Source organism: Mesoplodon densirostris, chromosome 12 (genome assembly GCF_025265405.1).
Source record: "Mesoplodon densirostris isolate mMesDen1 chromosome 12, mMesDen1 primary haplotype, whole genome shotgun sequence".
NCBI lineage: Eukaryota > Metazoa > Chordata > Mammalia > Artiodactyla > Ziphiidae > Mesoplodon > Mesoplodon densirostris.
Window position 1 is genome coordinate 63,858,410 of NC_082672.1, and position 10,661 is coordinate 63,869,070.

The 10,661-nt window shown below is 34.7% G+C and overlaps 1 protein-coding gene across 1 annotated transcript; it reads right to left on the reverse strand.

Moving 5' to 3' along the window:
- Positions 1-528: 528 nt before the first annotated feature.
- On the reverse strand, positions 529-966 carry LOC132500306 (small ribosomal subunit protein uS19-like). The gene has a single exon (XM_060115267.1). It carries the CDS (start codon positions 964-966, stop codon positions 529-531), a length of 438 nt encoding a protein of 145 aa, XP_059971250.1.
- Positions 967-10,661: the final 9,695 nt, after the last annotated feature.

The window sequence follows — 10,661 nt, forward strand, 5'->3', positions numbered from 1 at the left end:
TTAATATGGTTTTAATTAAAAAGTAACAGTTGGGTACATTTGTGTAGGTTTATTTCTGGACTCTTTATTCTGTTCCACTGATCTATGTATCTATCCCTCCACCAGTACCACACAGTCTTCATTACTGTAGCTTTAAATTGACTTGAAATCAGGTAGACTGATTCCTCCTACTTTACTTTTCTTTTTAAAAATTGTTTCAGCTCTTCGAGTTTCTTTGCCATTCCATATAAAATTAGGATAATATTGTCTATATCTATAAAAACTATTTCTGGAATGTTGTTAGGAATTGCATTACACCTGTATATCCCACTGTATATATGTACTGAATCTTCTTTATCCATTCATCTGTCGATGGACATTTAGGTTGCTTCCATGTTCTGGCTATGTGAGAGTGCTGCTGTGAACATTGGAGCGCATGTGCCTTTTTGAATTATGGTTTTCTCAGGGTATATGCCCAGTAGTGGAATTGTGTCATATGGTAGTACTATTTTTAGTTTTTTTTTTTTCCTACCTTTATTGGCCAGCAGACTACTGGAGGGGGATGAAGCAGGAGGAAAGGGTGGCTCCAGTGCCAGGCCGGTTGTGCTTCATGAGCTTGTAAGTGATGGAGAACTCACCTAGGTAGTGGCCGATCATCTCAGGCTTCATTTCCACCTGGCTGAAGGTCTTGCCATGGTAGCCACCCACCATGCTGCCCACCATCTCGGTCAGGATGATCATGTCGCGCAGGTGCGTCTTCACCAACTCAGGCTTCTCCATGGGTGGCACCTCCTTCCTGGCCTTGTGCAGCCGCTTCAGCAGCAAGTGCTGCTTCTTCTGGAGGCCGTGGTTCAGCCGCTGCCGCTGCCTCACACTGTACGGCTGCATCAGCTGCTCACGGGACATGTCCAGCAGCTGGTTGAGGTCCACGCAGTCGTAGGTGAACTTGAGGAAGGTCCACTTCTTCTTCTGCTCCACTTCTGCCATCTTGTTGGCTCTTCAGAAAACTAGTTTTAGTTTTTTAAGGAGCCTCCATACTGTTCTCCATAGAGGCTGTATTAATTTACATATTACTCAGCCATAAAGAGTAACAAAATAGGGTCATTTGTCAAGACGTGGATGGACCTAGAGTCTGTCATACAGAGTGAAGTAAGTCAGAAAGAGAAAAACAAATACCAAATATTAACGCATATATGTGGAATCTAGAAAAATGGTACAGATGAACCTACTTGCAGGGCAAGAATAGAGACGCAGATGTAGAGAATGGATGTGTGGACACAGAGGAGGAAAGCGAGGATGAATTGGGAGACTGGGATTGACATATAGACTACCATGTGTAAAACAGAGAGCTAGTGGGAACCTGCTGCCTAGTAGAGGGAGCTCAGCTCGGTGCTCTGCGATGACCTAGATGGATGGGATGGGGGGGGTGGGAGGGAGGTCCAAGTTGGAGGGGATATAGGTATACATATAGCTGATTCACTTCATGGTACAGCAGAAACTAACACAACATTGTAAAGCAATTATACCCCAATTTAAAAAAAAATGAACGACACCTCTGGAAAAAAACAACAACCCTGTATATCAATTTTAGATGAACTTCAAAAATTATTCTCCAAATCAATCAGTATCATTATGACCTTTAGAACAGTGTTAAAATGTCACTTGACTTTTTATTAAGGTAATGTGTGCCTGTTTCATTAAATTATAAACTAATTCAGGAGAGGTGATCTTTCAGTATCCATGCATATGTTTCTAAGGTGTAGCTTGTTGGTGTGCAAGAGAAGGTATTCAGTAAATCTTTACTTTAAAAATTGCATTAGAATTATTAACTTTAGCAAGTTACATTACACTCTCAACATTTATTTTCCAATGCATTACTCAGTATTCAAAGTAAAGCCATCCTTTTAAATCTTGATTCATTCCTCTTTCCTCCATGATGATACCCTTTCATGTATTACTTTTGCTAGTTTAGAAAATACTTCCATTTGTCTGATAGTTAATTTCATGAGCACATCAAAACTTATTTTAAATTTTGTCTTTTTATATGTAGGCTTTGAGAGAAATTGTTGGTTAATATCTAGGAATTTACGTCTACGAATTTATGTTAACAGATCAGTTATTTACAAGGGACAACTAGAGATTAAATCAATTGGATTTTTTTTTCTCTCTGTTGTCTGTGTAAAGCCTAAGATTACAATGCACTCTTCAACATTCATTTTTCTCCTTACCTTTTTCAAGTCAATTCTACTTTTGTAAAGCTATGTTAGCCATTTATGTTTTTTTTTTTCAACGAGTTCTAAAACAACCCATGGACCATACAAAAATAATGGTGCTCTATTATATTTTTTATTGTGGGTTACATATTACCATAGGCAACTTCTCTTACTATTCATAATATTCCTCTCCTCTATTTTCATATATTGTGCATTCTTCTAGATCTAGCTCTTATGTAAATTCTTTTCTGATCAAACATTCCTGATAAAATCTCTTCCATTTATGCATAATATTCAAACCAGTGAATCATTTAAAGGGGAATTAAGTCTGCAATTTCTCGACAGTGCTTTTATTGCCATTTAACTGTTACTTAAATATTGCCTTTTTTTTTTTTTCACTTCTATTCATATACTTTGCTTTTCCTCCCAGCTGTAGATTCCTGGAAATCTACAGTATGTAGTATATTATAAATACATAATTATTATTTGATTTGAATAATATTTATACTCCAAGAGCACAGTAAATGGTCACTTGCAACCCCGAGGCTGTGCTTTAAAAGCCTTTAGCAGTATCTTTCTTTTATTCTTATCTTGAGAATATTGACCAAATAATTGTTCAGGGTATTTTTATTACAGTGAATATTCACATGGTCAGATCATATGATGGTTAAGTGTTTAACTCTCTGGTCAGATGGTTTCCATTCAAATTTTTGCTACATTTTTCTTATTACTCCTGTGACTGTCAGTTAATTGTTTAACCTTTCTAATATATATTCATAATAAAGATAGTAAAATTATTTTATTGTAATAAAATTGTATAGTACATGTTGTGATAAAAATAAGTATCAAATTTTTCTTTGATCAAATTTCAGTAAATATCATGCACTTTTGAGAAATGTATCTTTCTGTACTTCATTGCTGTGAGGATGAAATGAAGACATTGTTGTGAGAATGAACTGAGGCTATGTATGCAAAGCACTTGGTATGTGCTTGTAGTATAGTAAGCATATGATAAATGTTACTTTTTTAATAAATTTATTTTATTTATTTATTTTTGGCTGCATTGGGTCCTTGTTGCTGTGCACAGGCTTTCTCTAGTTGCAGTGAGTGGGGGCTACTGTTTGTTGTGGTGCATAGGCTTCTCATTGCAGTGGCTTCTTTTGTTGCAGAGCACAGGCTCTAAGCACGCAGGCTCAGTAGTTGTGGCACATGGGCTTAGTTGCTCCGCGGCATGTGGGATCTTCCCAGACCAGGGCTTGAACCCATGTCCCCTGCATTGGCAGGCAGATTCTTAGCCACTGTGCCACTAGGGACATCCTAGATGTTACTTTTTATTAGTAGTATATCTTTAAAATGAATGATTTTTTTCTATTCACAAGTTACATTGTACAAATGACTGCAATTATTTGGGAGAATGTTACCATTTACTTCAGATTATTATGTTTACTATGTGACTATTTTAGAAGAACAGGGTTATAGCACCTGAAACTTTTGAAGGCAGATGATGAAAACCTCAATTTTTAGGTTTTTTCCTCTAAAAATGCATGTTTTTTATTATTATATAGAATATTTAATATACTTTCAATAATGTGTGATATTAATATTAGTATTTCAACTGTTGAATTTGTTCATTTTTTCCCCAACAACATTCTGCCTACATTTCTAGAGCACATGTTCAATTTTAATAAATCCTGATTCTTTGGAAGATTGTTACACTCATTATAACCCTTCTATACTAATTTTTATTACTAATGCTGCCTCTATGCTCTGACAAAAAATAATCTGATTCTCTTTGATGAAATTTCAGTAAAGATTTTGTGCTTCTGTACAGTGAATCTCACTGGTTTCCATTTATCTCCTGGGCATAATTTTAGTTAGAGGGCAAGCCTTAGGGAAAGAGCTTTGAAAGATCCTTTAAAGAAAAATTGTCTGTCTGCCTTGGCTACTGTCAGGTCATCTTTGGTCTAATTCTAATGAAATTGATACTCATTTATTTCTGAAGGTTGTATGAGAATTTACATCATGGCTGTTCTAGCTTAATCTTCTTGTTTGCCATCCCTCTAGGTTTGTACGAGTCCCAAGTGATTTCAGAAAATTGAAATAGTGAAATAATACCAATTGAAAAAATGATTGCTACTTATAGAGTATTAATCTGTGGAGTTCAAACTCATTAATCTAAATCACCTCCCTTTGAGAGAACAGAAAGCATGTATGACAAACCACCTGAGAGGTCAGATTGAAAAAAAAGAAAGAATGAATGAAAGAGAAAAGGAAAAACAGTAAGGTAATATTAAAGAACTCCAAGATTATATAAAAATCAATGGGGAGTTAGAAAATTTATTAAACTTCTAGTTTGCTTCACAGGGGATAGTGATACTTCTCAAAGCCACATACAGTTATTTTGGTTTAGAATGCCCTAACTAATCCAGAGTTTAAAATTTCAGAAATTAGACACAATAATACTTATATACAGAAAAAAAAATCTATTAAGAACAAATTTTAAAGCCTTTTCCCCATTGCACTATAAACTCTTCAGTTACAGATGAAATAATTCATTCCAAGAATATAATCGGACTCTGTGTGATTTTAGCCCTTTTATTCTTTGTTAATATGTTATTTGGAGTTTTAGAGAGATAGGTATTGAGAATGGATGTCATTTGTTACTGTAGCAGCTGTGACCATTTGGATGGAAGGAAAGACATTTGTCAAAACATATGTATTTCTAACTTGGCAGGTGATTCCTTAATGATAGCAATGGAGCCTCATAGCATACTGGGAAAGTGACTATAATATCATTGTCTACGATGTTTTATATAAACATCCCATAACAGTACAGGAACGTATATATGAAGATGCTTGTGGAATCTAAAAAAAAAAATTACTGTCAGATTTCTTAGCCATAGAACTAAGAGCATAAGGAGGGTTCTTGGGAATTAAGTAACCTGATTAAGGAAACGTAACTACTTTGCTGGGGAAATTCATCGTCCAATACAAATGTAATGTAAGGTTAATATCCAGTGCACAGATTTCCATGAAAGAACAAACTACTCTAAATAAAAGAGGGATGAGGAATTTTAAGTGTCTTAAAGGATGAGATAACATTTACTAGGAAATGGCTCAGAAATGTCCTTATTAGTGGCAAGTTCAAGACAAGACAAAAAAAAAACAACAATGTCCAAAGTGAGTTTTTTGTTTCCTACTTTTTTGTTTGTTTCTTTTAGGATTGTTTACTGTATTGTATGTCTAATGTAAAACTTCTTCAAATATAATAGAAAAAATTTAGTTAAATCCTCTTAACCATTTATGGTTTCTTTAAAAATTAGAAAAGGCTTTGAATTTTGTGTCCAGTGGGGCACACTGTAATGTAAGACCCAAAGAATGAAGGAGATATAGAGGAGATACATTTTTATATTAGAATGTTTCAAGAAATATAAAGGCACTTTAAAGGAGACACTTTATGCTGTAATATCCTTTTACTAGTAAAGCTATTATGTTTCTGATTTAATTTTAATTATAGAATGACTACATTTGAAATATTCTCAATTTTGCTGCCAGAAACCCAGCTGCCTTTTTAAATTTCCACTTATAAATCAAGTGTAACAATGGTAGAGTTGAAAATATTCTAAGAAATAAAATATTTTAACTTTTTAAAAACCATTCTGATGCCAGGTTATAATTATAAAAGTTAAAAAAAAAGTTTTATGTGTCAGGGCTAAAGTGCCTTAATATCTTCATGAGGTTAATTAAAGGAGATTGCTAGAAAATGGAAGTATTTAGTGAATGAAAATGACTGTTTTTGTGGCGGGAGGAAAGGGGTGTATATAAAATCTATGTATTTATCGTAGCAGAGGTCCCCAACCTTTTTGGCACCAGGGACTGGTTTTGTGGAAGACAATTTTTCCCCAGACGGGGGCGTGGGGGCGGGGGATGGCTCAGGTGGTAATGTGAGCGATGGGGAGCAGCAGATGAAGCTTCACTTGCTTGCCTGCCACTTACCTCCTGCTTTGCGGCCCAGTTCCCAACAGGCCCCGGACCGATATCGGTCTGTGGCCCAGGGGTTGGGGACCCCTGTATTATAGGTATTATTTATTTTTGTATTTATTTATTTAAATTAATTGTCACATCCCACATTCTATCTAATTAACTTAAGTGGAAGTTAATATGCCAAATATTTATATTGTTGGTGATTGGAAACTAAAGTTGTTTTTCAAGTATTTATTTACTTAAAATAATACGTAGCAATGCCTACTGAAGTTGTGTTGCCCTCTGAAAAGAAATATTGTAAATATTGGCTTTGTGTTTCTTATATCTAGACAATTTTAGAGAAAACTATTAAGGATGGAGAAGTTAAAATATATGTATGTATAATCTTAGTACTTTTCTTATTTCATTGTTAAGGAAGAGAGAGAAATGGGAAGCACATTTAAGATTGGAAGAGCAAATCCTTCTGACAGGTGCATGGATTTCATGGAGTGTACAGGGTGTTCAAACTCTTTCTCTCTGTTGGTGGCTGCCAGATAGCTGTGCTTTTTTGGTTTCTTTATAGAATTAAACAATTTCACTCAGCTGGATAATAATTAACTGGTAGGATAGTGCTTTTTATCCTTTTTATGGCACATTGTTTTTTTCTTCCCTTTACAGCTTTCTTAATTCTAAATATGTTTGCATACAAGTAGTTGAGAAAGATTTTTAAAAATATTGAACTCTAGAAATCAAAAACTCAATATCTCTAATTTCAGCTTGACCATAGACTCCTGACTTTTCATCTCAGGACACTATGTTTTTCTGCTTTTTTTTTTTTTTTTTTTGATGTCATGATAACACCTGTTATAGATAATGTAGCTAAGGTATGAAGATGTGAAGGGTCATATTAGTCATAATTTTAGCAAATAAAGTAGTCTCAAATATTTTTTTGTGTTAGTGCCAGCCTTTTTGATCTGTAGCTGGAAGATAATACATGCTGACCCAAAAAAGAAGGACTCCAGCCCCTTCTTCCACTTTAACAAAAGATGCTCCACTTGGATTGGTTTTTATATCAAGTTTCTCAGTAAACTTTTAGATGATGAAATGTCTTGTAAATTAAAAACAAATGTTGAAAATCAAAGTACTAAGGCAAAAGGCTATTATGTCCTATAATATTTAAAGGTCCAGGCTCAAGAACGAGATTCCTTAGGTCCTAATCTTGGTTCAGTCACTAAAATGAGATAATAACAGTACTAACTAGTTCATAGAGTTGCTTTGAGAATTAAATGCATTAATACCATGTAGAACACTTAGAATAATGCCCAGTACATTAACAAATTGATAAAACTTGATAACATTAATATTTTATTGTCATTACTGCTATATTTTTATCATTATGCTCTTCAGCCATTAACATATCTCTTCTTGTATTGACTTTGGAGTACATGTCTAATTCCTTTCATTAAATTGTAGGCTGCATGAAGAGTGAAGGTAGTATTTAGAGCTGTTCACAGTTATTCTGGTTGTCCTTCGAGGTAGTTGGAGAGACTGAACATCGCTGCTCATATAAATAGTTAGGAACTACCATGTAACTTCTTTGGTCAAGGAAATATGAATGGAACTATGTATATCACTTTCAGGTAGAAGCTTTAATAACCAATTCACAATGTCCTGAGTCCCCTCTCTCTGTCTTGATGATTATAGAACCAAGTGTTAAAATGAAGTCTTCATTAGCCTTAGTAGCTGTAATGAACAGAAACCTTATCACTGCCCTGTATTTAACTTGCAGCAAAAGCAATAAGTACCTTTGTATTGCTTTAAATTGCTGAGAACTTGGAGTTAGTTTATTATCATAGCATAAATTAACCTATTGTGACTTATACAGGAGCAAAGTACTGGTATTCCTTCCCTTTTTCCCTCATCTCACTCAACAGAACAGTATCTTGTCAAATAAATGAAAGAAAATAACTTTATCGAAATAGTTTTTCATCCTTATGAAAACATGTGAATTCCACAGACTCTATCTTCAATCAAAGGATTATTTGCACTTTGTGTTTGACATTTTAATATCAGTTGACTGTTGCCTAATCCTGCTTCTTTCATTTCATCTCATCATGAATCTACCTCATAGAGCTACTTTCAATGGGAAATTTATAGAGAATTTCAGTGTTTCTCTATAAAGCCACATTTTGACATTTATTATCCTGGAAATGACAATGAAAAAAACAATTATTTAACTGATATTATGAAAGTATTCTATTTTCTTGGTATAAGTTACAGAAAGTTGGAAACATTTTGTCCCCAAAAGATGTAGTTTCACCTTTTAAAAGTACTAAATTAAGATTTCAGAAAATATTAGGGGTTAGGGAATTCAATAGAAATGATGGGGGAGGGAGTATTGAAAGCTCTGATAAAGAAGGAAGACTTTGAGAAAAGATGTTGGTTTCCAGAAAATTTATTGATACAGCTTTATAAAACCTTACAGGTTTTCTGCCTGTCTGCACACACAGGAGATGAATACATGCCGCTTGCATGAAAGTATGTTGGAGAGAGAGTTGCAGAGGCAACAGAACACCTATTTTGAAGTGCATATTTTTTTCTGAAGGTATTTGAAGGGTAGGTAATATATCTTCTGTGCTATCAGCCAATATTTTAATGGATTTTGTATTTTCAAGTTCTCCCTTAGATTATGATCTCCCTGAATACAAAGTATGCATTTTGTCACTGGATAGCCAGTGACTGGCTGTATTAGTCTGCTGTTGCATTCTGATTTGGACAAGCATATTCCTAGCAGTTGGTATGCACAAGAACAAAAGAGAACAAAAGAGGCCTGGCTAGAGAGTAGACTGAAGAGGCTCTAAGCTACTTATGTACTTCTGGTGTATATTGAACTTGTGTACATAGACCTAGGAGGCTCAAAAGGGTCCAATAGAAAGTAAAAACCAAGACAGCGCTGTAAATAACCTGAACATTTAATGTTCTTCCCCACCCACATGCACAATATGTAAGTCTTGCTGGCTCCAAGCATTTAAACACAATCTCTGTCCAATCACTGAGTGAATACTAATATGGACATAAAGGTCAATTCCTGAGAAGCTATGCTTACAAATTAGAGCAAGAATAACAGCAACAAAGCCAAAATGAAATAAAACAAAGCAAAAATAAACCAAAACCAAACAAACAAAAAATAACTGAGCACAGTTTTCAATGGTCTCATACTGTAGTAGAAAAAGATATTATAGATTTAGGTCAGGCAAGTTATAAAACACAGAAACAAACAGTTTTTTGAAGATGAGAAGTAAAAACAACAACCTTCAAAAAACCTCAAAATCCAGAATTGCTACAAAAAATTACCTGAATTTTCCAGTTTTCATTTTAAAAATTATAAGACTTATAAAGAAAATGGAAATTGTGACCTATATTCAGGTTAAAAACAGTCAATAAAAACTATCTTTTAATATCCCCAGATGTAGGATTTAGCATACTCCAAAGGACCTATGATAAATATGTCTAAAGAAGTAAATGAAGTTGTATTTAACAAATTTAAAGAAAGTATGACAATAATGAATCAACTAAGAGAGGTTCTCAATAAAGATATGTAAATTAATAAAAAGAACCAAATGATAATTCTGGAATTGAAGAGTTGCAATAATTTAAATAAATATTTCACTGAAGAATCTCAATAGCAGATTGAAAATGGCAAAAAAAAAGAAGTAGAAATGATATCATCTAATAAACAGAGAGAATAAAGGTTGAAGAAAAAAGAAAAGAGCCTCAGAGACATACAGGAAAAGATCAGGTACACCAATATAAGTATAATTGGAGTTCCCAAAGAAGATGAGAAGGAGAAAGGGACTGAAATAGTTTTTTTTTTTTTCTTTTTCGGTATGCGGGCCTCTCACTGCCGTGGCCTCTCCCGTTGCGGAGCACAGGCTCCGGACGCGCAGGCCCAGCGGCCATGGCTCACGGGCCCAGCCGCTCCGCGGCATATGGGATCCTCCCGGAGCGGGGCACAAACCCCCGTCCCCTGCATTGGCAGGCGGACTCTCAACCACTGCGCCACCAGGGAGGCCCTGAAATAGTATTTGAAAAAATAATGACTGAAAACTTATAAAGTCTGATGAAAAACATTAATCTACAGATCCAAGAATCTAAACCAATTCCAAACAGAATGACCACAAAGAGATCAACACCAAGAGACATCATAGACTTGAAAACCAAAGACAAAGAAAATATCTTGAGAGGAGTAATAGAAAAACAAATCATCATATATAAGGAGTGTCTATACCGTTAATGACTACCATCTCATCAGAAGCATTGTCAGAATATAATGAAATAATGTACAGTATTCAAGGGGCTGAGAAAAAATTCATCCAAGAATTCTGTATCTAGCAAACTTATCCTTCAAAAATGAAGCTGAAATAAAAATATCTGGGGTAAACAAAGAATGAAATAACTTACTGCTAGAAAATTTTTTCCCAAAAAATTCTAAAAGAAGTCCTTTAG

Excerpts from the sequence above, each read along its gene's own strand:
- LOC132500306 (XM_060115267.1), bottom strand. The coding sequence starts at position 966 with ATGGCAGAAGTGGAGCAGAAGAAGAAGTGGACCTTCCTCAAGTTCACC.